The sequence below is a fragment of the Cottoperca gobio genome, chromosome 11, assembly GCF_900634415.1.
Source record: "Cottoperca gobio chromosome 11, fCotGob3.1, whole genome shotgun sequence".
NCBI lineage: Eukaryota > Metazoa > Chordata > Actinopteri > Perciformes > Bovichtidae > Cottoperca > Cottoperca gobio.
Genome location: NC_041365.1, coordinates 11,297,437 through 11,324,936, shown reverse-complemented (window position 1 = coordinate 11,324,936; position 27,500 = coordinate 11,297,437). Strand labels below are relative to the sequence as shown.

Below are 27,500 nucleotides of genomic sequence, written 5' to 3'. Positions count from 1 at the left end.
TCATTTTAACTGGTTATATTAACTATGATGTTACTATAACCTTTGTTGCTGCAACTTCCCCGCAGGGATATTTTCACGCCATCTGTTAATAAATTCACTTCATTCAATAATTGACAGGGTCGGGTGTGTAAACTTTGTGACGGGTTTTCTAATTGCCAGTGTTAAGAGTCGTGAGGCTGATCATTTAAAGAGAGATGTTATGAGACTAAGATAAGATACATCTGTAATTGCTTTTCTTTCTTTCTTTCTTTTTTGATGGCAGCCTTGTGTGTAAAAGTACAAAAGGCAACCTTTGTAAACTCAAAAGGTAGAAATATTTTTTGCTTTAATCATTTGATATTTGGAAATTCAGAAATGTACTAGAATTAGTTAGTTAGTCTAAGAGCATAAAATAAATCAGTAGTTTAAAAGGTGCTTCGACCATGCAAAAAAAAGTCTTTGTTTACAGCATATATATTCTGAATGAATAGATGATGAAATACGTTAAATTAATTGACAATTTACCAACCAAGACGAGATGAACAAGCATCATTTGGGTTTATTTATAAATCCTATAAATGGTATTTCATTCTGCTGGTTGTTATATCAAACTGTCAGACAATGCTCTGTCCCTATATTTAAAGTGAAACTGTCTCTTGTATAAACTCCAAATCAGTTACACAAGCAGCCCAATAACCTAACATGTACATAGTAATATGTATTATAATATTTATTACTGTATGTATTGCTCTGGTGTCCAAAATGTTTATCAATGGTGATTTATGGATTGAAAATGTGCCTTTCTCTAGCACAACAAGCCTGTATCTAAGGCTGTTTTACTGTTACAGAGTAAAACCTTTGTTCTTTGAGATGATTTTGATTATTATCCTAACTGTTTAATTATGTTTTTCTTTATACTCTGTTAAGTGGTCTTCACTTGCCTAAGAATGATGTACAATAAATGTGTGCACATCTGTATGCAAGAATTACATCTTTTCTCAGAATATGCATTTAGAAGGGATGTCATGTTTTTGTACAGTTAGTCCTGAGAATTAAAGAGAAAAGATGCTTGAAAAATGTTTTTTGTTTGATTATGTTGCATTATACAGATCAACTTCATATGTCTTGTATTGTCTTGACTTCATAGTGTTATGCAATATGATTGTGATACATACTGTTAGATGATATTAATATTGAGGTAGGTATCCCTTTTATATGTCTTGGTGTACCTTGGTGGACCTCCTTGCAATGTTGCAGATTAAAAAACATGACTAGTTTATGGAACTGTTGGTAAACAGTATATCAATTCCATTACCATTACCATAAATATTCTATATTAAGGTATACTTAATATGGATATTGCAATATAAAGTTACATTTACTATGGCATATTTTATCCATATCGCCTCATCTTACTCTGTATATGCACAATAAATAAAATTATAAATGTACCTAGTGGTTCGGCCTTTAAATAACACACCAAAAGGTTGTGAGTTTAATAACAGGGCTGCCAACAACCTCCAGGGGGACTGTCCCCGTAGTAAGTCCACTGTAAACTGCTCTGGTTAAGATCGACCTGTAATGTAATGTAATAATATAAAAGGTCCTTCTCTTCTAATATATTCTGAGCTATCTCAAGGATGAAGTCAAAGAAATAGCATATGCCTACTTAAAACAACAAGGCAATTCAAATTGCTCCACACAAGGCATAAACATTTATAAACAGGATTTAAAAAGAGGGAAATCAAATATGTTAACGTCGAATTAAACTGAAAAATGACCATGAGATGCACTTGAAAGCTAAAGAAAGTTGATATTGAGTTAAGAGCTTTATTGTCAAACTATTCTACTCTCTGTACTGTTCATCAAGGAGTCACCATTGGAATTACCAGATTACAAAACCTGGCCAATCATATTAGACTTTGTTCAGTGTTTGTCCAATAGTGTGTGAGCTTGTAAAGTCTCGACAGAGAGCAACAAGAAGTTTCCAAAATGGGGCTTGAAAGTACTATGGTCTGGTAAGAACTCTTCAAATAATGTTGTTGTATTGTTGTTGATCTGTTAGCTGTTCATATGAAGACATAATAAATAATTATTCGACCAAGTAGTTATCTCACCTGATTTTTTTAGGATATGTCCCGGTGAGCTGGGCTGAAGATTGTTCGTTGACGGTTAGCCGGCTAACGCAGTGTCAACCGGGCTGAGTCATTGTAGCTACAGTTAGCTTAGATTTGCTTAGATTTAAAGTATTTATTTAGCTGTAATATATACAACAACATTCACAAATGTTATTCCTTACAATTTAATGCTTTCTATCGAAACTGACAACCCCGATGATCTGGTTGTTTCGACCAGCGATTTATGTTGTGTCACCATTTGCTATTGTTAGCCAACCGTGCTAAGTCAATTGTTAAATTGTGACTGTAGTCGTTTAACGCTATTTAACTAACTAGCTACTTCCCCGGTGAAGGATACAGACTTTTCCACAGGGAAGCTGATAGTGAAGATGACTGGAGATGTCTTACCAATGTAAACTAGCTAATAGGACTATGCTAACTAGCTAGGTCTAAATTGATGAGGGAATGCAATGTCAGATGCTAACGTTAGCTGGTTAGCTAAGTGATGTAATCAGAGCCACGTTCAACTGATATTTTGCCTACAGTGTGGATAACAGTGAATACATGAGAAATGGAGACTTTCTACCAACGAGGCTACAGGCTCAACAAGATGCTGTCAACATTGTTTGCCACTCAAAAACACGAAGCAATCCAGAGAACAACGTGGGCCTCATTACTATGGCAAAGTAAGTTATTCTCTCAAATATGGTCAGAAGTTGTGACGATCCTCATATCACTGGAACAACACTTCATAGCACAATTAGTTTAGGGTTATTGGCACAATTTAAAAAAAAAACACACAAAGATAACAAAAGATTAATATGCATTAAACGATATGACTACATAATATTGATGGCAAACTATCTGAACAAGATTAGCACTTTGAGTTTTGTTTACGCAAATGAAAAGTGCGCTTATAAATAAAATGTATTAATAATTATTATTATTGTTAATAATTATTATTATTATTGTTGTTAATAATAACAATAAATTATTTAATTTTTATGTGTTTTTTTTTAAATATATAAATTATGTGTCTGTGTGTTTGTGAGTTAGTTACACCACCCTAAAAAAAAGAACTTCTAGTTTTGTTGTACATGGTCGCTGATGATGGATAACCATGGATGTTTGTCTTGTTCCCATGCAGTAACTGTGAGGTCCTGACCACACTGACTCCAGATTCTGGCCGCATCCTCTCCAAACTCCACGCTGTCCAGCCCAAAGGAAATATCTGCTTCTGCACGGGCATCAGAGTGGCTCATGTGTGTAACTTGGATTGTTTCATTTTATCATTTGTTTTAAAGTAGAAAGAAGGGACTCTACCTAGTAATTGGTCAATTAGAGAGTTTTGGTTTCTGCTGTAGCAGGTTTTGAGCTGCCATATTTTTGTTATGTTTTTCCTGCGTAGCTGGCCCTAAAACACAGACAAGGAAAGAACCACAAGATGAGGATCATTGCCTTTGTTGGGAGTCCTGTGGAGGATAATGAAAAAGATGTGAGTCTGAAGTCTTGTATCACATTTTGTGCCAATTCCACAGAGGGAAATGTTTTTATTACCGATTCATACATCATAAGTTTAACACATTTTCCCACTCAATGTAAATGTTTTTGTTCCTCTCAACCTGCTGATTCTGCAGCTTGTCAAGTTGGCAAAGCGCTTGAAAAAAGAAAAAGTGAATGTGGATATTATCAACTTTGGAGAAGAGGTGAGGAATTCTTCCATGAAACCATAATATATAGTTTTGTTAATTTCCATTACTGACATTTCTTCCCATTTATAAATTGAGCTTTCAACTGGCTTTGCCATCTGTTTCTAACTGTTTAATCAGGAGCTGAACACAGAGAAGCTGACAGCTTTTATAAACACTTTAAATGGGAAGGAGGGGACAGGCTCCCACCTGGTCACAGTCCCTCCAGGGCCCAGCCTGGCTGATGCGCTGCTCTCCTCTCCCATCCTGGCTGGTGAAGGAGGCTCTATGATGGGTCTTGGTGCCAGCGACTTTGAGTTTGGTGTGGATCCCAGTGCTGATCCAGAACTCGCCCTGGTAAGCAATATATACATGTGTGTCAACTGTCGGCAAACGTTATATACTAGTACTCGGCATAGATATTGGCTCAAATGTATTGGCTTGAGAGAGAAGTTCAAGGGTTCTTTTAAAGCAAACATTTCTCTTTGTTAAAAAGTGTAAACATGGCACTTATTAACTGATGATATACAGTAGTTGTACAAATAGTGGGGAAAACTATAAGGCATTCCATTAAAGACGTTTCTACGCTAACACCAATGTGTGAGATGCTGTTTACAAAACAAATACATGTGTGTTAGCTCCATGGAACCAGTATGAGGTTAGATACTCAACCACAAGTTAAAAAGCCAATGTGATGCTGCATTATTTAAAAATAGCAACAAGGAACGTATGACTTTTCTTGAGAAAGACTATGATAGGCTATGAGCATCCTTAAAACATGCCAATAATGCAGAAAAACTTGCTCTTTTAAGTGTTCAGTGGCTTTATTATAATAAAAAGTGTAACATTTAAGAGTAAGAAGAGGTGGCCTTTTTATTTCTCACTGTGTATTCCTTTAGGCTCTGCGTGTATCAATGGAGGAGCAGCGACAGAGGCAGGAGGAAGAGGCCCGCAGAGTTGCTGCTGCTTCTGCCACTGAGGCAGGCGTGCCCACACCCAGCGCAGACGGTAATTGGATGATTGACAAATGGTTGCTTTCACTTATGAGAGAGAGCTGATTATGATGATTGTTAAGACATGATAGAATGACACTTAGTTTTGATGGATTTTCTTACAGAATCAGAGGAGGCTTTGTTGAAGATGTCAGTATCTCAGCCTGAGAGCGGTGCAGCAGTGCTTCCTGACTTCAGCAGCATGACAGAGGAGGAGCAGATAGCTTATGCCATGCAGATGTCTCTTGCTGGAGGAGGTGAATTTCATTTTGATTATCACTTATGACCAGTCTTATAATTAATGGAATGTCTTTTAAGATAATACGTTTATTTTACTTGTTCTGTGAACAGAGTATGGAGAAATGGACACAGGAGCCCCCATGGACACTGCAGAATCAGCTAAGGTGAGTCATCATATTATATTTTAAAGTAGCAATTGTGAAATGGGGCTCACCTGGCCCTTGTGTATTCTCAAGAGTTGCAAATAGTGGAGGAGTTATTTCTGGCATCCAAGGTCCTGGAAGTAAAAGTGAATCATCAGTATGAAATGAGTAACCGCTTTAAGAAAATATCTGGCTCTTTCATTAAAATAAAAAGTCAAAGGTTCCCTTGGTGGAGTTGGAGTTACATCTTGTATATTATATTATATTATATTATATTGATTTATATGTTTAAAATAAAACTAAATCCTGTTGTGTGCGCTATTAACGGTAAGTGAAGCTTAATGTTATGCATAGTAGAAACCCAAAAATAAATTTGTTCCCAATTGCAACAACAGTTGGGACAGTAGGACATTTTTAGTAAGAAAAGAAAACCTAACAACACTTCACATACAAGATAAGGAGGCATTGTTTTAGGATCTTAAAACCACTTAAATGAAGACCTAATCCATCCTAATCGATTGTATCCTCTATTGTAATTGAATAGGAGGAAGATGACTATGATGTAATGCAAGACCCGGAGTTCCTTCAGAGCGTCTTGGAGAACCTGCCTGGCGTCGACCCGAACAACGAGGCTATCCGCAACGCCATGGGCTCCCTTGCCTCCCAGACAGGAAACAAGCCAGAAGGCAAAAAGGATGAAGAGAAGAAGAAGAAGTGAGGAACAAAAGAGATGGACACAGTCTTCAGGCAGCAACTATAAAAAATAAAAATAAACAAATAATTACAGACTAATGCAGGATTACTTAAATATACAAAAAATATTGCTGATGCATCGTCAGACTGACAGCCCAGCATGAGACCGTACTCTGACATTTAATACCATCATTTTCTGCACTCAAGCACCAACATAACAGTGAAAAGGAAAATTCTACAGTAATTAGTGTAAAATCTGACTGCCCTGTAACATAAATTGATCCTACAAATGTAATATTGGCTACTCTCAAATTGCCTTGTACCCTACATGTATACTCTACATGGTATAATTGACTTATCAGAAGATAATTTGTAATGACAGGCTCTTAAACGAAACAGTTAGCCCACTCCTGTCATCTTTGTGTTTTTTGCAATAAAAGCTATATGTACATATGTTGCCTTTTGGTGTTTTTGCTGCTCTCCAAACCTCTTATTGTTGACACAGCTGTGAGCAGATTGGGAAGACAAAGTGTGTTTTATACAGAAACCACTGTCACAACTTTTAAATAGCTTCGCATGGTGTTTAGAAATAGTCTGGTGAGGACATTTATAAATGTTTAATGTAATTCACAGTAGAAACAAATATACGTGTCGTCTGCGACATCCTCCGTGCATTTTTCCAGCGCTATCTCAGCCTGATAGGATGTCTGGGATCATGTGACGGGAAGCACTGCATTTTCAGCTGAAAACGAGCTAGGATAGTCGGGATTCGCATATCCAGGTAAACAATCAAAATACATAAAATATTAAACAAAAATCCCCATCCCAACCATCCTCTTTTGTGACATCGTCGATCCTACGATCACCTGGTTGTTATCGCTGTCCAACCATACCTCAGCAAACCGCCTTTAGTTGTTTTTAATGGCGAACGCTAGCTAGTTAGCTAAATGACCCCTCTGTCTTGGCTGGAGCTCAGCGGCCAGCCTCACTCGGGAGGAACACCGTTAGCTCAGAATAACCGAGGTCGCTGCTACCAATCGCTGTCCCGGTTGAGCTGTTTTCTCAAAGGGTCATTACCGCAAAGCTTTGCATGAACTGAAGGCATGATTGAAGCAGTGTTTCCCATTCATAGCAAATTGGTGCTGAACCTGCTACCAGAGGAGGGTTTGGTTGCAGAGATGCTGCCGCTAGCAGCGCGCTAGGTGGCTAAAACAAATGCTAGTGCAGGATCCTGATAGCTAGCTTCGCTGATAAAAAGATAGCCTGCTGTAGATTGTTAGTTTGTGTAAAACGAAAGGGGCATGAAATACATTTTATGCGCAGAATTAACATCATTTTAAGACCATTAATGATTTTGATAATTTGCATGTAGCAAGTATTATGCTAGCAAGGCAGAGACTGATGATGATTGACAACAACACAGGCTTATTCGTGCTATCTTGTTGTGCTGCTACTATGTCTGTGAATTTGTGTTTTTACAGGAGTTAATCCCGGTATGGGGGACATGAAGACCCCAGATTTCGATGACCTGTTGGCAGCATTTGACATTCCTGACATAGATGCCAAAGAGGCCATCCAGTCTGCCCCAGATGAGGCAGAGGGACCCCATGGAGCTGCAGGTGCACCTCTGGGAAAGTCGGATAATGTGGTGGGCGTTGGATCATCCTTGAGACCACCGAGCCCCTCAGACCCCCAGGCAGACACCTCAATTGTTAGTGTTATTGTGAAGAATAAAGTGCACGTTGAGACCGCAGATGAAGGGGAGGGAGACACAGACCAGGACCCTATTGATGTGCTCGCAGGGGTAGATGTGGGTCCCAGGCTAGGTGCGTGTGCCCCTGGTATGGCTGAATCTGAGGCTCTCAACCACAACGGTTTTGGGACGTCGGGTGTTTCCACGCCCCTTCCCCTCAGCCAGACCCAGTCTAATGGAGGGCTGTGGTCAATAAACACGCCTAAAGTGTCTTCAGAAGCAGCAGGTGCTGGTGCAGCCAAGTCTCACAAGCAGGGCGGGAACATTTTCAACAGACTTAAACCACTTGTGGCACAGGGGTCTGGAGATCCAGTGGGCCGGGCCAGGAAGATGCAGCTCCTACAGCAGCAACACCAGCAGCAGCAGGATACAGGCCAAGAGAGAGCAGATGGTGTCAAAGCATCATTACCTTCATCTTCCTCTCTGTCAGCTGGGTCGTCTCCGCTGGCTACAGGTGGGGCCGTCGGACTAGCCTCGCCTTTCTTTCCCCCTTCCAAGCCTCTGCTTCCCACTCCACCCTCTGCCCTATCATCACACTCGCTGCACTCATCTCAGCCTTTTAATGGAGCGCCCAAAGGTGGCCCTGCTGGATTTCAGCACCAGCAGATGGAGGAGGAGGATTCTGACCCTGATTTGGGGAGTCCGCTGGTGATCCAAGAGAGCCCAGACTCCCCCACTTGCACTCAGCTGACCCGGCGTTACAAGTCTGACTCTGTCTCAACACAGCCCACATCCTCTACTGCATCTCACCCTAAACCTGGAGACACTCCTTCAGGGGCAACTCTGACTTCATCAACACCCCAGTCTGGCTCAACAGAGAGTCCCCAGCTGGAGGACAAGCATCCAGAGCATGTCATAGAAGAGAGAGATTCACCAGAGAGTCCTGAACCAGAGATGCCAAAATCAACTACTCAAGTCGCAGCCAAAAGGTGCTCCAGCCCTGCAGTGGCCCCCACTCCACTACCTCCTGAACTGCGGGAGCCCAAAGAGGAGGAGGAAGAGATGGAGGTGGGGAATAGGACAGAGAAGGCCGCTGATGGCAAGGCTGACAAGGGAGAAAATGGGAGAACAAGTGAGGAGAAGATGGAGGTAGATGATGGCAAGGCTAAACCTCTGTCTACTGACGGAGGAGAAGCAGGCGTTGCTGCACCTGCTGCTTCTGGAGCTCCAGCCAGACCCCTCAAAGTCAGAATAAAAACAATTAAAACCTCAACAGGTGGAATCACCAGAACTGTCACAAGGGTAGCGCCTAAAGGTGGCGCTGCGGGAAAAGGTTTGGATCCTAAAGCTGGGGAACGTAAGGTGTTAGGAAACAAAGCCCAAAAACTAGAATCGTCCCCTGGTCACATGACAACAACTTCCCAGAAAGTAAGTGCTCTCAATGCTCTGCCTGTGTCTACTCTTGCAGCCAGCAGCGTCATGCTAGCTGCTGCTACTAAGGTCCAAAATAAAATGGCTGCATCAGACAAGGCCAAGGTTTCTGCCACTGCTGTTAGCATCACTAAATCTGCTGCCCTTCCTGCGACTCCCCCTGTGGTCTCCTCTCCCAAGTTCTCAGTGGCTGCAGGTGGGATCAGTGTACGTACATCCACTAATAAGACAGCTAATGGAGGCAGCGGCACCATCATAGGTGGCACCCTCCAGCCAAACAAACCAGCCTCCATCGTCAACAGTACAGGGGCCGTCATCTCCCGCAGTCAGTCGAGCCTGGTGGAGGCTTTCAACAAAATCCTGAACAGTAAGAACCTTTTGCCGAGCTACAAGCCCGACCTCTCAGCACCTCCACCACCTGAGTGGGGTCTCCCACTCCCAGCCACAGGGTACCGCTGCCTCGAGTGCGGAGACGCTTTCGCCCTCGAACGCAGCCTGGCTCGACACTACGACAGGCGATCACTCCGCATCGAGGTTACCTGCAACCATTGTGCTAAGAGGCTGGCCTTCTTTAATAAGTGCAGCCTGCTGCTGCATGCCAGGGAACATAAGGAGCGTGGGCTGGTCATGCAGTGCTCGCACCTCGTGATGAGGCCCGTCACTGTCGAGCAGATGATTGGACAGCAGGACATAACACCCATCAGTGGTAAGTAGGGTTATAGCCAACGATTATTTGAACTGTCATTGAATTTTTTGTTTATTTTTACATTTCATCCATTAATCATTTAGTCAATAAAATGCCCAACACAATCTTCCAGAACACATATTGTCTCACTGAAAGTCAAACATTCAATTTATAATTAAATGTAACGTAGAAAAGCATACATTTTGATATTTTGAGATATAGGTAACAGAGGATTTGATTATCAAAATTGTTTATTCGTTGCAGCCGTAATATGAGTTCTAAGGGTGCTCCTATCGATCGGCCACTGAACGTTATTGGCCGATATTTGTTCTAAATAGTTTGATTGGTGGTCTCTATAAAGGCCAATTTATCTACAAAGACTTCACGTGGAACAATTTTTTTATGAGCCTTGAAAATGGCTTCACTGGAGTTGTGAGCTTTGTCTCTAAGAGAGAGAGAGTGGAAGGTGTTGCCTGTCAATCATTTGTGATTCATCTCCATTGACCACATCCCATCTGTCTCTTTTGACTTCCACCTTTGGCTGACCAGGCCTGCTCTCCTCTTCATCCTCCTCTCCTCCAGTCTCCTCCTCTTCTTCCACACCTGGCGGCCCCGCCGTCTCTGCCAACTCCAGCCCAATGAAGGATGCTTCATCTCCAGCAGCAGCTCAGCCTCGACCAGTCCGCCGAGCCCCTCAGGGCCCCCAAGCACTGATGCCTCTGCCTTGCAAGAAGGCCGAGGGGCTGCAGTACAACGGCTTCAAATGTCCAGAGTGTCAAACACAGTTCTCCGGCAAGGCTGAGCTGGTCACCCACTTCCAGCAGATCAGAGCTGCTCCCAACTCAGTGAGTCTTTGTGTCGTGCCACTGATACCTGCTGTTCTGAAACGCTCGTGGTCACCGTTTAATTGTGCTTTTCTTCCGTTTCAGACGTGTACGCAATGCTCGCCTCCCATGATGCTGCCTAACTCGTGTGCTGTGTCCGCCCACCAGAGGATCCATAAACACAGAGCGCCTCATGTCTGTCCTGAGTGTGGGGGGATCGCCCGGCAGGCCAGCTTTCAGACTCATCTGGAGGAGGCCTGTCTGCACTTTGCCAGACGCATTGGATACAGGTGTGGAGACACTTCCCAAAACCATCATTAAGATGCTAAGCTAAATGATCCTGTAATGAAGCTTCTTGATCTATTATTTACCTCCAATAGGCCATCCCTTTTTTTTAGATGACCAAAAGTACCAAGGGAAAAAAGCCAATCAATGATTGATAATAATAATAATAATAATAATAATAATAATAATAATAATAATAATAATAATAATAATAATAATAATAATAATAATTGAATCCTAGTAGTGCTAAACTTGAATGCTTTAAAAACGTAAGTTTGGCCTGTGGTCGTCATCACCAACAGCTTTTTTTAAAAGCTTAGTATTACTTGATTTTTTATTTATTTAAGAAAGTAAAAAATAATAGACATGAGAAAAAAATATTGTCAGTACCCAGTAGGCATAAAACAAATGTTTGTTCATGGATTTTAAAGCTTTTGTGTTGGGATACTATATGAAACGTCTCTAGTTGGTTAAATTGTTGTAACTTTCGTTTTCAGTTTATCAATTGCTTGGATTGTGCTACTTATTGTATTCATATACACATACAAAACCTCCTGTGTAGTGGATGTTTTAGGTTATACACATCTAGGACCAATGTGAAAATGTTTTCGTATTCGAGCCATAACACGTCTGTTACTGTGTATCATGATCTTGTTTAGGTGCTCGAGCTGCCAGGTCGTGTTCGGAGGTTTGAACTCCATTAAGTCCCACATTCAGACCGCTCACTGCGAGGTCTTTCACAAGTGCCCCAGCTGCCCCATGGCCTTCAAGTCCTCACCCAGCGCCCAGAGCCACATCAGCACCCAACACCCAACGCTCACTGGAGGACAGGCCAAGTACGTGGACCATTTCTTCCTGAACAATAAGTGGGAAATGTTCAACCCACGTTAAGAAATATCGTGTTAATTATGATCACAAATTTGGAAATAGATCCCTAAAATATGAATTCTTGTCTGTTTTCTTTCTATTTTTGCAGAATGATCTACAAGTGTGTGATGTGTGATACGGTCTTTACCCAAAAACCCCTGCTGTACATGCACTTTGACACTCACTTAGCCAAGCAAAAAGTGCATGTGTTTAAATGTCCTGACTGCACCAAGCTCTACGCCCAGAAAGGATCCATGATGGAGCATATTAAGGTGTGTTTTCTGATGAGGAAATAATCCAGAGATCATAGATTTTAGATATTAAGTTGAATAAATACATCCTGCAAATTGTGAATTAGCCTTTTGCCTTTATGTGTTGCCCATTCGTTGCTTTCTACAGTGAATGTGGTGTCAACAAAGGCATACAGCAATTTCTTGGATCGGCCTTAGCAAGGTTCCTCCCCAGTGACCTTGTCTTAAGTTCTATACCAAATACAGTTTTAGTACCAGAAATGAGTTTTTGTGAGTGAGATTATCTTTTTGTGTGCCCGTTGTTTTAGTTTTCTTAAAAGGTAAATGAATTCATTTTGAACGCGCTACATGCCTCTCTCTCCTCACACTATTCACCGTCGTCCCTCTCAGACCGCTCACAGAGGACCATCAGCCAAACAGACAGAGTCTCAGCCCGACGCCTCTAACCCGGCCTCGGCACCGGCCAACACATCCGGTCCCTCTGGCCCCAAATCAAAGTCCTCTGGAAAACCTGACAACTCTGATGGAGAGGACTGGGGGCGGGAACAGGAGGAAGAAGAGGAGGAAGACGATGAAGATGACGATGCGGACGAGGACTATGAGGCTCCAGGCGGTAACTCGACCGCCACTGGGGGCAGCAGCCAACCCCCCCCACAGACTGAGTGGACCTGCCCTCAGTGTCAGACCACCTTCACTGACAACGAAGACTATCTGAGTCACGTGAAGACGGAGCACGGCAAGGTATAGCATTCTACCTCTATCATTCACTTACATCGGATTGTACTGAACAGTTCAACAAACTAATTGTGTGTGTGTGTGTGTGTGTGTGTGTGTGTGTGTGTGTGTGTGTGTGTGTGTGTGTGTGTGTGTGTGTGTGTGTGTGTGTGTGTGTGTGTGTGTGTGTGTGTGTGTGTGTGTGTGTGTGTCCAACTCCAACTCCAACTCCAGTTCCCTTGTCGTATTTGTGGAGGCACGTTCAGCACGTCTTCGAGCCTGAGACGTCACGAGCGTGTCATTCATGAGGGCAACAAGAGAGTCTTTCATTGCCAGTGAGTTACCGAAGCTTTCATTATCCACTGACCCACAACTATGATTTTAAATGTTTTATCAATTAATGTTTTGCCAAAAAGAAAAACACCGATTGATCTTAGGGGAATACTTAGGGGACTGATGAATCGGCCATATTAATGTAAGAAATTGCAGAACAGAAATGCCAAAATAGGTTAAAGGTAATTCAGAAACTGTTCAAAATAGTTTTCCCACCAGAGAGCAATGATGAGTTTATTTATACTGTAAAATGTCTTAGTCTGTATGTACTTTACAATTCTTTAACAAAAAATAAATATCTAAGGGAACTGTATTAATATAAGTTATTTAATGAATTTTTTTCTTTTTTGAATCAGATTTAATCCCCCTTAATTATTTTTCAGATATTGTACAGAAGGCAAACGCACCTTTGGTAGTCGGTTCTTACTGGACAAGCATATTCGGCTCCACCACAGAACCACAGATGGACAGGTGAGTCAAGACGCTGTGGTTATTTCCCTTTCTGGACATAAATAGGCTAAAGCTGTATCCCAAGTCTACACTACCACGCACATCACAAAACAGTAAAGTCTGCTATGATTTGTATATACAGTAGTACGTACTCTATACCAGGGGTCGGGAACCTATGGCAGGCATATGATATTTTCTCGCGGGCCGGATATAATTGCCTTGAGTTTGACACCCGTGCAGTAAACACTGAAACGAGATAAATAATGTGAGCGTTTAGTTTATTTAATTCAATGAAACATGGATACCGCTATTAGTACTCGAAGACGTGTTATTCTTAAAAAATGCACCCATAAAGTTGCATTCAAATTTATTAAATATATGGCTCTCAAGGAAATACATAAAAAAAATATTTGGCTTTTATGGCTCTCCCAGCCAAAAAGGTTCCCGACCCCTGTTCTATACAATTACTAATCTTCAGATTTGTGTTTGGGTGGGTGCACGATGCAAGTTGTCTTTATTTATTATGTAGTATGGACTTGGAATACAGCAATCATGTTCAAAATATAAATTCCTTTAGCACTTTTGTTTGCCTTGTGTATCAATACAGCAAACGTTTAGTCTCCCTCTCCCTTTTTGTGTCCTCAGGACAGACCCATGACCAGGAAGCGAGCAGCCACAGGGGGAGAAGGACCCGGTAGCTCCTCAGAGCAGGATGGCGAGGGCGGACCTCCTGGAAGCAGGGCAGGGGACGAGGAAGAAAACGCCACAGAGGAGGGTGAGGAGGTCCCTGCGGGTCCTGCAGGTCCAGCAGGTCCTGCGGGTCCTGCAAAGAGAACCAGGCAGTCCATTGCATCGACATCGTTGGCGCCGAACGAGCCGGAGGAGGAAGACAACATTTTCCGTTGCGTGCCCTGTGGATTCTCCACCGAGGACGGGGCGGAGTTTCAGCGCCACATCCCTCAGCATCGGGCCGACACCGCCTCCTTCCAGTGCCTGCAGTGCGGCGTCTGCTTTGCGTCAGCCGGCTCTCTCAGCAGGCATCGCTTCATCACTCACCGCGTGCGGGACACCCAGGGGGACGCAGACCGCGGCACCCCGCGCACTCACGGGTCTCCCGACGGCTCACCCGGCGGCTCCCCTCAGGCGCAGGGCGAGGACGGAGAGGGGAATCTTGGTTGCAAGGTGTGCGGCCGCCGTTTCGACAAGGCCTCGGACCTCAACACCCACTTCAGGACCCACGGCATGGCCTTCCTCACCGCACACAAGACAGACAAGCCCCAGTAGGCGAGGGGTCTTCTGAGCGACAGATCTACTACGAGGAGTCGACGGTCATGACGGGCTGTAGAATATGAATGTTAATCCTGAGATGAAATGGCTGCTTCCTGTGCAGTTTCTTTTTTTTGTCACCATAAACAGTTTTACTCTAATCTGTGGCACCTCTTCTGTGCGATTGTAACTGCATGTTTGAACATGTTACTGAACACACCTGTGATAGACTCAAACAGCCCCAAGTAAAGCATTTATATATCAGCCATACTGTGTTTAACACGTCTTGTCTTTCCATTTCAACCACTCTGCACTGACTGTAGCCACATGCCTGTTTTTCCATGTAACACTAGTACTCATGTGTCTCCCACTGATATTTTTGTACCGGACATTGTTCGTTGTATACTCCTTTGCCTCAAGTCCATGTTCATTTTTCCAGCATGAGATCATTAACGGCTTAAAACTGATCTCAAGACTCATGAAGGGGGGTGTTTGGAGATTTTAACACTGATTTTTATGTTGCTATAATATTTATTTATACGAAACACATTACTGCTGTTGGTATTTGTGTGAGGCAGATATGGTGCGATTTACCTGCAACAGAGACGTGAGGTGAGAATCTGAAGGAAGTTCATTAGAGAGCCGAGGTTACAGGAGGTCCGTAACCTGCGTAGTGTAAATAATGTGTGATGTTAATCGTTAAGCTAGACGAAGGGAGGTCAGGCTTCCTGCCAGTAGTATATGTGTACGTTTTGCAATGTAAATACATATTACACTAAAAGAAAGCGTTCTGGTTTTAGTAACTTGCTATGATAATGTGAATGCGTATAGTATTTGTACTGTTCCCTTTCAAAACCATTTCAAGTTCAAAAGAATTCCCCACCAGAGGTAGCTAGACATTGTAATTACAAATCCGAGAGGGGGTTGTGTTGTCTTAATGTGTATGAATACAAACGTTTATCTCTTTGAGACGGTTCTTTTTTATCTACAGAATCAGTGCTTGCTGTACTCACATTTCTTTTGTATGTTTAAAAAAAAAAACAGCCTTCATGGTCACGTGATGGAGGCCTTCTTTTGTTTGTATCTTTTATATGTCATGATATCATATTTATATAGCTCAATAGTGGACATTTTATGTCTTTTTCTTTTCCATGGTTGTGGTCTGCTTGCTGAAATGCCATACACTTATGTGCTGTTTCGAAATAAATGTGTAAAACAGACGATTGACTCGTGCAGCAGCAGGTTCATCTGCTGAGTTGAGGGTCACATTCAGAGCCGTGTTTGCAGCTTCTTTCTGTTTTCATGTTGCATTCACCTACAATTCATACCATCAGAACCAAATGAGTTTTTTTTACAAAGACTGCTTCAATGGGCATCACACCATAAATAGCATTTACTGCATATTGACAGATTATTTCCTCTTTAACATGGCTTCATTTACCACTAAGTGGCTTTTTCACAGTCCAGCTCTAGCCCTGTCTTGCCCTCAGTGGTCTCCAGACTTGACGCCTGGAGCTCAGACGGCCTGAGAGGATGGTGGACTTCAATCATCAGCTCGTAGATCAGTGTTCCCAGCAGCGCCCCGACACAGGGAGCCACTATGGGCACCCACCACCAACCACCTCCAGCCCTGTAAAGACAGTAGGGGAAATGTATTAATGTGGGGCAACAAAGCGCACATTTCACAGTTTAAATACACAGATGAAATTAATGTCCTGAGCCAAACTACTTACTTGAAAACATCCACTCCCCAGCCGGCGATGTACGTGAAAAGTCGAGGTCCAAAATCCCTGGCCGGGTTGAGGGCGTAGCCGCTGTTTGAGCCCATCGAGATGCCAATAACCAGCACTACTGCTCCCACCAGGACAGGCTGAAGACCATCAGGGAGGGGGCTGTTCCTCCGGTCCCCGAGCGCCAGGACACACAGCAGCAGTGCAGCCGTGCCTATCACCTGGATGACGTAGGAGTGGTTACGTAGATGCAGAAAGATGTGTGCACGTGCTGTCCTACATTTAGACCAGGTGCAGAACGATGCTCTGAATTCACTGTGATGGTAGTGACAGTATCAGACCTGGTCCACGACTCCTCCCCACACACTGAGGTAGTCAGATGGGTAGGTGGCGAATATGCCTGCTGTGGCAGTGGGACCCGTCACTGTCAGCTCACCTCCACTGTACGCCTGGATGGCATCTGCAAACACACAAAACATATACCATTACTAGACTTTTATTCATATTAAACAAGGTAAATACGGTAAAAAATGCATTTAAAAAAAAAAAGGTGCACTATTGTTGATTTAATAACAATGTACTCAGTATACTAATGATTTATCATTAGGGCTACTGAAGATGTACGGAGACACAATCAAGTATATTTAACTTCAATCAATCAAAAAACATTTCGAACTATACAATGTACAATTCAAATGAAATTTTGTTGGTCATACATATTTAAAATTGTCATGGTGCTGATGCAGAAATATAAAATGTGTACTTAATATAAATAACATATACACACTGTATAAAATATATACATTTAATAGTCTTAGAGGAGTTCACATCACATTGCTCAGGAAAAAAGTTATTTCTGGCTCAACAGTCTGATGGATTGGGGAAAGAAACTGTTGCAGAATCTGGCTGTTAAGTTACACTTAATTGTGTTTTAGTAGATACAAGATAGACTCGATACAAACAGTCCTAGTTCCAGAAATACCAACTGGAGCACCAAATTATTCCGTGTATGAATATAGTCCAATAAATGTACCAATTATTCTTATTTTAGTAACATTTGTTTAAAACTACAATACCCAGCTGTTTTAGGAAATTATTTAGCCTTTTTAGAGAATGAAACTCCAAATTATTAATAGGCAGACGAATGCACTATTAGAGATGTGTTGACAATGAGAAACAAGGGGGAAAAAACAGAAGTTTCCTTCAATATGGACTGCCCCCTTGTAGCTATAGAGCATTTCTTGTAATGATACTGTACGGTTTGGCAGATAATCATGATCGTGATCATTGTTGAAACTCACCGTAGTACTGCAGGCCAACGGTGGCTGCAGCCAGAAAGGCTCCGAGCACTTGGAAGAAGATGTAGAAAGGCAGTTTCATCCAGGGATGTCTGCCCAAAACGCACAAGCTCAGAGATACAGCAGGGTTCAGATGGGCACCTGTGGATGAATATAAATCAAAAATGTAACATTTAAAAAAAAGATTTGTGTCTCCTTAAATTGACAAAGATATTTTTTTATACCATTTGCGTGCTCATATAATCTACCATCAAGATGTTTTGACCTGCATAATGAATAAAGGTGATATTATCATTATTATTATTATTATTATTATTATTATTATTATTATTATTATTATTAGTATTATTATTATATGTAATACAGGCATTTCTGTTGTGCAAAATCTATGGACTGTAGAAAGGTTAGGGACAGAGAAGAGGGAGGTTTTGGTCATTTCTCTTTTGGCTGAAGGCAGAGTATACTGACTGTTTTGGAATTTTGGAATTTTCTAAATTTATATTTTCAGAATCACGTTTTTCCTTTGTATACATTGGTAGCAGAAGTTCATTTTAAAGAGTACTCCACTGAATTATGAGCTTAGAATTTATAACACTGTCGGACTCACGATGGGTGGTTACAAATATAAAAAATGATCAGCAGAACCAGAGATATCATTTGTGTTCCACACACTGTTGTTCCTCGTCAAAACCTGCCACCTACATCGCAACTCAGTTTTTTTACCCATTTAATCTCGTCTTTAGCCCCAAACCTGGGGGACTCAGTGAAACTGAAGGTTCATACGGTCCCTTACCTGAGACTCCACGAGACACAAAGACCCCAAATGTCACTCCCAGAGCAAAACCCAGATTGATTGACAGATACTGCCCCTTCTTATCTTCAGTTGTGGTCACCTGGGCAACAGAGCCACATCCAAACAGCTGAAATTACATGATATGAATTAGAATATATCAACCTTAGTGCAAAAACATTAAAAAATAAAATTAACAAATCTGCGTGACTTTACTTTTTTAACTGCAGTATTATGTGTGATGAAACTTAAGTACTGAAACTTCAAACTTAAGCCAACACAGATTATCACCTTTGGTATAATTTCCTTTTTTACGAACTTCACTTCTAAGGAACCTGCTTTATGGTTTGTGTTGTAAACATTAATTGCCCTGACAGGTGAGACGGTTAAGACGGCCAGCAGAGGAACAAACATCACTGCTTCATTCCAAATAACTGATGCACCACCCTCGCTCTTAATCCTCCCCGTCACCTCACCCAACCTCCCCCATCCTCACCACTCACTGGCGCTCTTTCATTCAGTCTGCATTTCTTTCAGGTCAAAGTCCTTGGCTATCCATTGTGTGGATTCTCTAGTGGCTTCAAAACAAGCGAGTAAGCACATTATTGCTTTATACTTGATGTTGAGTTTACTGATCCAGTGATGTTTGGATGAACTTGTGGAGAAGAAATTCATTGTTTTCTGTATTTTACAACTCATTCAATTCAATGAAACAGTCTCAGTATTGAAATTGACTTAAAAAAAGGTGAATTATTTGCTGTACTTTGGCATCTTTATGCTTTATAAAAAGATACGTTTGTGGTTGATCTCTCCAACCAAAGTGCCTCATGCAACCAACTTAAGTTTAGATCTATAAAATAAAAACTCACAATCAGGATATAGACTCCAAGGCATTCAGCCATGCACTCTCTGACCAGCTGGTTTCTGATCTGACATTTCCTCAGCAGCCTCTCCATCCCTAAGGTTTTCTTTGCACTGTCCGGCCACAGGTGAGCTTTCAGAGCCGGGACTCTGGCATCAGGTGCATCAGGTGGATCTGAGCGACACTGCACTACACTATCTACCCGACTGAGCAGAGTTTGCCCTTTCATACTGGAGCTGTCGGCTACGTCACACACTTTATGGCATGGCAGAGGAGTGTGTGCACGTAGGTGAGGAGAGTAGTTCCCTTTGCAGGACATTGTTATACCTAACAACAACTTAGTTGGTTTGCTGTGATCTCACCTGACTGGAATCAGCTCTGATTGTTTCTGATTGCTTGTTACATTTCTTATTCTCTGACTGCAAACAGGATCTGACCCTTTGTGTCACCCTCCAGCTCAGCATTCGTGGGAGATAACATCTACATTGAGAGATTATCACACTAATTATAGTATAACATGACATTATGTTAGAGCAGTAGATAGTGGAACACAAGAGAAGCAAAGTTTAGTAGAATATAATCGCATATCACATCAGATAGTTCACCTCTATTTTATGGTCAAATAGCATCTGTAAAATAGGTTTTAAAGTTCATTGATTTCCTGTGAAGATAATCTTCCATCTAAAATGTGAATGAAGTGGAAGCTAAAAACAAAAGGGTCACTTTATCTAATCTTATCTTCTAATGTTATTGCTTTTTTTTTTTAATTGCTTTTGAGTTTTTATTTCGATTTAATTTATATTGTTGACCAGATTTGGTAATTTCTGTCCTGAAATGTTGTGTTCCTGTTTTAACTGTGAAATATTAAATAAATAAGTAATACATTTGTTTTGATATGTGCTGTATGAATAAAGTTCTTGTTGTTATAAATTACTTCACATTAGTGCATCTTGCATGATCATTGAAACAGCTGGAAGCACTGCTTAAAAAGATTTCCTAAATCAACAAAAGTGCTCATAGAAAAATAGACGGATATTAGTGGCAGTAATATAACATGTATATATGTGAATAGCAGAGACCTGTGTCAAATAAAATGGGACAATGGGCTTCTCAAAGACACCGAGAGAACTTATGTATCACTAAAAGCCCTCAGGTTCATCTTTTCTTCTGATTGCTCTTTGGGTGTTTTCTGCACATTAGAAGTTTACATAAACAGACGAGGTGCTCAAAATGTTCTTTTTGTTGTTTTTTGCTTTTGGCCTGTAATCATTGATAACACGATGCAGGATGTAGATCTGTAAAGTTAGGACTGGGCGAGAACATGACTTTTTAAAACCAAAACAAATTGGAAACTCCATTAATAGCAAACTATGCCTTTCGGAGCTTTAGGGTCCACACAGGAACACAAATATGTTCGTATCTGAAGGAGGATACCAGAGTCACCCCCACACTATGTACTTCCTGTAGGTTTATGAAAATGCTTCAAAAGAACAGTTCTCTCAGAAGTTGAGTGTTCTGCCCATTTTCAAAGGAAAACTCCAAGGTCCCACCATCTCCACTCCCCTCACCAAGGCAGATTTGCCAGAACATGAAAGGAGCAATGAAACCTTTTGATATTTTACTCATGAAAGAGCATGTTGAATCTTCTTATTTTAACTGAACATAAATGATCATTCTTTCTGTATCTGAAGCACGTGGAAACCACAAACCTGATGGAGGTCACACTGACATGTTCACTATATGAGGACCTTTTATTTACATTTTTGAGAATGACTGTGAAAGGAAGAAGAGGGGTTAAAGTGGAATAAGCTAAATAAGGTGGAGAGACGAGAATAGGTGGATTGCAGTCATCCATAACAAGCTTTGATAAAAAAAGGAAAAAAAAGTGATAGGGAACTGATAAGACTTGATTCTAATTTGGAGAGATCAAGACGGTCATAACCTTGACAGAAACAGGGCAACAAGCAAAGACATGACTAGAACAGAACGAGCACGAGCTGCATTTACAGGGAAAAATCAGGTTAAGAAAGGTTGGATTTAAAACTATAAAAAACATTTTAAAATGCATACCCAGTCACAGCTTGTTAAGACTTATTTTAGACCTATAGCTGTAGTTGGAATTCTAAAATATGGAGAGAGAAAAACCTCACACCCTTGCTGAAATGTATGTCCATATACATTAACATAGCCAAAATTATTTAAATGATTGAAAATCCAAAAGCCAAAAAAGTCTCTATTGAGGCACTGGAGTTTTTAACTTGTAATTTGCCTGACTGAGTCAACGTAATAGTTAAAAAAAAGGAAAACATTACCTCAATATTCAACTGAGTTAAAAATATATTGGCTAAGAGGCACAACTTTAAATAGCTAGCTTGCAGTAGGTAGATTGTGAAGGTTCATGGGCTGCTGTTACTTTACATGTCTCTGAGAGAACATACTCTGTCTCCCCTTGTTTGAATTTACTCAATGCAAGTGGCCTTTAACATCCAGGGCGACACTAAAGAAATAACACAATGATGTAAATGTGAAGGAGAAAAGCTACAGGTGGGGAAAAGAATGAAAAAGAATACCATGAAGTTAAACTAAACTCAAGGAGGTTGACCTTTTTTTGGACTATTTGAGTTTATGCATCACATATAAAAGCAGGATCTGCAACACAAGAGTAATCATTTATGCAGAACACACAGAATAGTATGCGCGTCAGTCTCTTTAGAATGTATTGTTTGCTAGAAACCAGTTGATTAACTTAAAGATGGTGAAATACATTTCAAATACACTAGGCTTTTATTTAATTGTATTATATATACTATATTTTGCAAGACAGTGACCACTGAAGTGATGAAGTCTGCAAATCGACTCCAGACCTAATAAGTGAAACTGAAGCAGAAGAAAGTTCAATATGTTTTGAATGAATGTGTTTTTATTGCAAATTAATTCAAACATTTATTTTAAGACTGTTGTTTCTTGTTTAAAAAGTTATAATCTTATATTAAAGTGGGTAACCTAAACTGTCTAAGTCAGGGGTATTCAACTAAAATTCTAAGAGGTCCAGTTAGAGAATATTTCCACAAGCAAAGGTCCGGAGCATCATAATGTCTAATGTGCATTATGAATTAGTGTGAGATATATTGAAGCAGCCTAGTAGCTGTATCAACGTCTGCACGTCATCAACAGCAGAAAGTACGATTTGAAAACTTTTAGACAATATTACTTAACAATGTCACTTAACATTGAACTATACAGATATATATATAATACTGTAGATATGTATAATGTTCTTCTCGGGATGCATTTAAAGATTAAATTGAGAAAATAAATAAAATAGCTTTTGAAAAATGTTGCATCTTAAAATAAAGTGCTTAATCTTAGAAAAATAAAATAAAGTGTAGCAGCAGCTTGAGTTTCCCTTTTTCTTTAACTGTTTCACATCTTGATTTAACTCTCAACCAATGTTAGAATAAATCTCAACACATCTTAACGATTGAACAGTTTAACCCAGACTAGACATCCTGGGTTAAACTGTTCTCTGTGGCTGATGATGCTGACAGGTGGACTGTTTGATTTATTTTGTCACAAATCAAAATCATATTGGGCTCTGAGTGCTTATGTTCTGTGCCCTCAGTTCAGACTTGAGTGGGTATGCTTGGTCAAAAACGTTGTGCTTTGTCTCATAGTGACTACTTTTAATGAGTACCACAGTCTCTGAGCATATGATACACTAGTTTTGTACTCCCAGTGGGAAGGATGAACATGAATGAGTCCATTCTGGGTCCTCTTGCCTCTCATCTGTCTGTATTCAGTCGCAATGTTTGCCGGTTGGAATGCACAGATTTGATTGGCTGAGTAGCATCACGTGGGATGGCTTAACTCGCATGTAATTGGTCTGTGAGTTTCCTGAACCGCTAAACCAGAGTTCCTTAAAAACGAGAAAAGCTGCGCCGGTTAAAATAGAAGCGCCCCGTCAAAATTGAAAATCCCTTAATAATTTATTGATTATAGGTCCGGGTAGGTCGGCGTCTGGGTCCGGACTCGGACCGCGGTCCGCCTGTTAGTGAACCCTGGTCTAAACAAAAAAAAAAAACACCAGGCAAGTAACAACAATGTAAATATATTAAGACTCTTTATTTGACATATGTCACACTCATATTCATACAAGCTCATCCTACAGGAAAATTCCAAAAATAAAATATGTCATTAGGAATCGTTACCTGATGTGTCTCGATTTGTTCAAATCACTAGTCTTCGAGATTGGCAGGCTACATTGGAAACCCTTAAATCAGTCCAGAGACGCTGATCCAACACATTCATTTTGGCAATTGACAGTCATGCAAGTGTTATGTCCATATATAGAAAAATCATATACGCAGGCAAACTTACAGCTCTAGACTGAAACTAGAGAATAGAACTCCACTTCATATTATATTTCACATGTTATTTAAACCCTCCAAAGAACTTTGAGAATAATGAGTCATCATCCCCCCGCAAGTCCGAAAATGGATTTTGACCACCTGAAATAAAAACAAGAATGCATTAGAACTAGATCAAGCTGCTACATTTCTCAACATAGCTCTAAAACCTGTACAATTAAAAAAAAAAAACCACTATGTTTAGACTGACCTGATATGGCAGGTCCAGTTTGATGGTCTGGTCCCTCCAGGCGGCCCGGACCTCCTGAACGGGTCACCGTGGTCTCTTCTTTGCCTTGGCTGTCTCGAACTGTTCGCCTCTCCTCTACAGTCTGACATCAAAACAGTACAAAATAAATGTTTTTAATTCACACAACCAAGTGGTAACTGAAAAAGAGAGGATTACAACCCGAAGATACATGTAGTCATAATAGCAATTAGTAGCAACAATCATTTCACAGACCCCAGCAGTATTACTGTCATGTTCCACCCTCTGGGCTAAACGGCTCACGATCTTATGACTTATGAATATCTTATTTAAGTTTGTTTAATTTGTTTGTTTTGCACAACAACAAAAATGATGTGTCCTATCTGTGATGCAATATAAATATTTTTTTCTTAAATAAATGTCAAATGTAAAGTGATTGCAGCATGATGTTAGTGCCTTAAAAAGTTTTAAGCATATTTTGATGATTATCGGGATAATATTGAGAATTGCAATTATTTTGGCCAGGGTAATCGTGACATGAGAGTTTTATATCGTCCCGTGCCCAAATCAAATCAAGATAAACTGTTTCTCTCACCCCATCAGGTTTCACCACCTTGGTGACGATGACTGATTGGAAGAATGAGCGGGTCCTGGGTTGGTTCGGTGCCTGACCAGCAGGTGGCGTCAGAATCTGATCCAAGCCCCCAGAAGATACTTCAGAGTCCAGATCTGGATGGGAAGGATAGGAACATGAAATCAGTTTGAACACAGAGCAAAGCCATATTCTTCAATTGTTTTACTGGAGGATTCAACGTATCACCCACCTCTGTCTTCTTTACGCTCCTCCTCTGGAGATCTCTGTGGCCCTCTTTTCCAAATATCATTAAACTATTAAGACACCATAACAAAGTAGATACAAAACACTGTATGTTGCCACAGAAACAAAGTATTGAAGGAGAAATGAAAGCAAATATCTTATTCACTTTTGAAAAAGGGGTCCAGCTATGAAATGGTGAGCTGGGAAATTCTGGTGACTCATAAGAAGGGTGCCCATCGTTACTGGGCTCTCTGGATGGTCCAGCTTGGGGTCCTTGTGGGTTGTTGTTGTTGTTGGGAGATTTGAGCATAAAATCTCTGAGGGGGTTCCCACCGCATCCCCCTCCACCTCTTTCAGCTCTGTCCCGAGGTAGTGGTGGCATGATACTGGGAACACCTTGAACATAAGAGACACAGACTGAATCTAAAACTGAGACTTGTAATAGATTATTACTTACTTTTAACATTGTGTCCTGGGTCGAGCAGGTGTCAAAATCAATACATGGCTTTCCAAAATAGTTCAACTGGTGAGTACAATTACAGGCTGCAAACATACCCCACTGTCCTATCACCATGGCCAAGCAGTGTTTGTCCCTATTGCCATAACATTTGTTTATCAGTAAGGACAGTCACTTTTTGAAGAAAGCTTGCTGACCGACATACAGCATTTTAAATCTCTTTATTTAACCGTCACTCAGTCTCAGCCTTGATGCAATATATGTTTTAATGTACCTTTTTTAATAGCAGATTTTACAAACGCAAACGAAAGACAAATGTCTGTGTTTTGTACAGAAGTATTTTCTATTATGTTCTATACTAAAGGTAGGCAGTAAAATACTGGATCACATGGCAGTTTTCATACCAAAGTGTCCAGATTCTGGCTGTCTGTCCCAGCGGCCCAGCTGGGAGAATATCTCCTCCATCTCCCTGAGGATCTGGCCAAACATCGGAGGCTCCTGGATCCTCATCCCGTCGGGGCCAACGCTGAAGCCAAACCTCAAGGCACTGTCGAAGGGGTCCTGCTGGTCCCCCCGGAACCCATCATAGTAGAGTCCATCTTCTTCTTCATCATCATCATCTTCGTCGTCGTCATGGGTCATAGCATCAAAGAAGGGGTCCCTGATCCATTACAGGAAGTAAAATGGATGAATATTTGTGGCATTAATTACATTTGAAAGTGTGACTTTCAAATCATACACATTTTTAACATTACATTGCTGTAATTATTCACTTACGCTGCCTGGAGCATGTAACTTTTCAAGCACCTGTTAGGTTTTTAAATAATTGTCAGATTCTATTGTATCTTTATTAATGTCATGCGTAAATAAACAAATTAACAAACAAATGAACAACGGATACTTTAATAGACTTTAAAGTACGCAACCGTATTAATCCTGAGGTCAATCTTAACCTAAATAAAACAGCAACCATGATAGCTGAGGGACCCCCGTGGTCATCCTGGAAACACTAATCTTGTAACTAAAGCGGTTTAATTGCCTAACGAACAAATAGCGTGCAATGCAGGTACCAAGTTAGCAACATGCTGTTATCTTAGCTTAGAGTGGCAGCTGTGTACTTCACTCCATAAACTTACCGTTGGCTACGATAATGGCCTCCAGGTACTCCGAAGAACCCGCGAAATAAGTCAAAAACACTCATTTAATGGCAGCTTTTGTGCAAAACTAAATCATAACTAAAAGCTATACCAACAGCAGACACCCGCCGAAGAAAACGAAATCCTCAATTGTCAACACTGTCGTAAAGTGTTCTAGTTACTTTAGAATGACGCAACCAGTCGTAATGCTACGTTACCGTAAACAACAAAAGGAACGCGCAGCCGAAATAACAGAACACTCAAATAAATAAATAGAAAAAACAACAGTACACTTTCGGGAATCTGTTTGGTATCAGCCAGGATGTGAAGTTTGAAACGCTTGGGTTTAAGTTGATAATGTTTGAATTAGAAGACGTTGAGAGGGAAAGCTATTAAAATGGCCCTGGTTCATTAATGCGGCCAATGACGGAAAGCTTAAGTACATAGATTGAGGTACGTGTACTTTACTTGAGTACTTCCGTTTTGTACTAACGTAACATCTACTCCACATTTTAAATGGAAGAAGCTGCTACATTTCAATGTATCCGCATAATATATGTCACCTTAAATACATTTAGCTAATAACACTGATTTTATTTTTAAACAAAACATTTAATGCATGCATTTGACTTGTAATAGAGTATTACTACAATAAGGTATTACTAGTTGAATTTAAGTAAATTATCTTTATTACTTCAACCACCACTGCCCGTTGAAGTGTTTGCCGAGTCAAAGCGGGTGCCGTTTCCTAGCAACGCGTTCTATCTCCAAGCGACTGTAATGTTTCATCAGTGAGAAACATTCCAACGAGCATTATGACGCCAGTCGGTCCCCCGGGTAACAGGAGTTTTGACATAAAGTGAGTGCAATATATTGCTAACTTCTCCAAAAGGTGGGCAGTATAAAAACGCAGGCTATTTTATGAATAGTCAGTTGTGAAATTAATGATCGAACGGATTAATTGGGCATCTGGAAGTTATTTTTGATCCGTTTTCTTGACATCCTGTCAGCTGTTTGAATACTGATCAATCACCCAAAATGCAGTGAAGCCCATGAATTATCGAGAGAAGTACTGCAATTAACATTCTACTTTGTAAAAGTAACTAATAACTGTTAATTAAATGTACTGGACACATGTTTCCCCC

At 40.9% G+C, this 27,500-nt stretch overlaps 5 protein-coding genes and 1 non-coding gene across 10 annotated transcripts in view; 4 read left to right on the top strand and 2 right to left on the bottom strand.

Annotated features, from left to right (window-relative positions):
• The window catches only part of LOC115015440 (phosphatidylinositol 4-phosphate 5-kinase type-1 alpha-like), a 10,933-nt gene extending 10,796 nt beyond the window's left edge, over positions 1-137 (top strand). For both annotated transcript variants that reach the window (XM_029442764.1, XM_029442765.1), the window contains one exon: positions 1-137. This exon is cut by the window's left edge and continues 1,865 nt beyond it. The gene's annotated coding sequence lies outside the window, so the exon portion shown is untranslated.
• A 1,709-nt stretch (positions 138-1,846) lies between these two features.
• Positions 1,847-6,305, top strand: psmd4a (proteasome 26S subunit ubiquitin receptor, non-ATPase 4a). The gene is made up of 10 exons (XM_029442766.1): positions 1,847-1,997; positions 2,642-2,782; positions 3,244-3,358; positions 3,505-3,591; positions 3,734-3,802; positions 3,926-4,141; positions 4,684-4,792; positions 4,902-5,033; positions 5,128-5,180; positions 5,704-6,305. Exons 1-10 carry the CDS (start codon positions 1,972-1,974, stop codon positions 5,875-5,877), a joined length of 1,122 nt encoding a protein of 373 aa, XP_029298626.1. The 5' UTR covers positions 1,847-1,971; the 3' UTR covers positions 5,878-6,305.
• Positions 6,306-6,560: 255 nt separating this feature from the next.
• Positions 6,561-15,871, top strand: znf687b (zinc finger protein 687b). 4 transcript variants are annotated; one of them, XM_029442739.1, is made up of 10 exons: positions 6,561-6,633; positions 7,334-9,682; positions 10,244-10,506; positions 10,591-10,775; positions 11,430-11,606; positions 11,747-11,909; positions 12,279-12,629; positions 12,837-12,937; positions 13,319-13,406; positions 14,031-15,871. In XM_029442739.1, the coding sequence occupies exons 2-10, from the start codon at positions 7,348-7,350 to the stop codon at positions 14,667-14,669; spliced, it is 4,302 nt and encodes a 1,433-aa protein (XP_029298599.1). In that variant the 5' UTR covers positions 6,561-6,633; positions 7,334-7,347; the 3' UTR covers positions 14,670-15,871. The 4 variants fall into 4 exon arrangements, with proteins under 4 accessions (XP_029298599.1, XP_029298596.1, XP_029298597.1 ...); XM_029442736.1 differs by having other exon boundaries at positions 10,211-10,506; XM_029442737.1 differs by lacking the exon at positions 6,561-6,633 and adding an exon at positions 6,807-6,921 and having other exon boundaries at positions 10,211-10,506.
• Positions 12,001-12,136, top strand: LOC115016299 (small nucleolar RNA SNORA13). Its single transcript, XR_003833125.1, has one exon. It is a non-coding gene; the product is annotated as a small nucleolar RNA SNORA13 (small nucleolar RNA).
• aqp10b (aquaporin 10b) lies at positions 15,097-19,650 on the bottom strand. The gene is made up of 6 exons (XM_029442740.1): positions 19,339-19,650; positions 18,473-18,599; positions 17,683-17,820; positions 16,723-16,841; positions 16,385-16,602; positions 15,097-16,281 (listed from the first exon to the last, which is right to left on the bottom strand). The coding sequence occupies exons 1-6, from the start codon at positions 19,648-19,650 to the stop codon at positions 16,095-16,097; spliced, it is 1,101 nt and encodes a 366-aa protein (XP_029298600.1). The 3' UTR covers positions 15,097-16,094.
• Positions 19,651-23,434: 3,784 nt separating this feature from the next.
• On the bottom strand, positions 23,435-26,576 carry hax1 (HCLS1 associated protein X-1). The gene is made up of 7 exons (XM_029443251.1): positions 26,356-26,576; positions 25,624-25,880; positions 24,929-25,158; positions 24,770-24,833; positions 24,541-24,674; positions 23,949-24,069; positions 23,435-23,839 (listed from the first exon to the last, which is right to left on the bottom strand). Exons 1-7 carry the CDS (start codon positions 26,418-26,420, stop codon positions 23,763-23,765), a joined length of 948 nt encoding a protein of 315 aa, XP_029299111.1. The 5' UTR covers positions 26,421-26,576; the 3' UTR covers positions 23,435-23,762.
• Positions 26,577-27,500: the final 924 nt, after the last annotated feature.

Excerpts from the sequence above, each read along its gene's own strand:
- znf687b (XM_029442736.1), top strand. The coding sequence starts at position 7,348 with ATGGGGGACATGAAGACCCCAGATTTCGATGACCTGTTGGCAGCATTT. Across the intron at positions 11,910-12,278 it reads CCATGATGGAGCATATTAAG|ACCGCTCACAGAGGACCATC; the intron begins GTGTGTTTTCTG and ends CGTCCCTCTCAG. Across the intron at positions 12,938-13,318 it reads AAGAGAGTCTTTCATTGCCA|ATATTGTACAGAAGGCAAAC; the intron begins GTGAGTTACCGA and ends ATTATTTTTCAG.
- hax1 (XM_029443251.1), bottom strand. The coding sequence starts at position 26,420 with ATGAGTGTTTTTGACTTATTTCGCGGGTTCTTCGGAGTACCTGGAGGC. Across the intron at positions 25,159-25,623 it reads GCCAGAATCTGGACACTTTG|GTGTTCCCAGTATCATGCCA; the intron begins GTATGAAAACTG and ends CTTATGTTCAAG. Across the intron at positions 24,834-24,928 it reads GCTGGACCCCTTTTTCAAAA|TTTAATGATATTTGGAAAAG; the intron begins GTGAATAAGATA and ends GTGTCTTAATAG.
- aqp10b (XM_029442740.1), bottom strand. The coding sequence starts at position 19,650 with ATGTCCTGCAAAGGGAACTACTCTCCTCACCTACGTGCACACACTCCT. Across the intron at positions 18,600-19,338 it reads TTGGAGTCTATATCCTGATT|CTGTTTGGATGTGGCTCTGT; the intron begins GTGAGTTTTTAT and ends ATGTAATTTCAG. Across the intron at positions 16,603-16,722 it reads GGGGAGGAGTCGTGGACCAG|GTGATAGGCACGGCTGCACT; the intron begins GTCTGATACTGT and ends TACGTCATCCAG.
- psmd4a (XM_029442766.1), top strand. The coding sequence starts at position 1,972 with ATGGGGCTTGAAAGTACTATGGTCTG. Across the intron at positions 4,142-4,683 it reads CTGATCCAGAACTCGCCCTG|GCTCTGCGTGTATCAATGGA; the intron begins GTAAGCAATATA and ends GTATTCCTTTAG. Across the intron at positions 4,793-4,901 it reads GCCCACACCCAGCGCAGACG|AATCAGAGGAGGCTTTGTTG; the intron begins GTAATTGGATGA and ends ATTTTCTTACAG.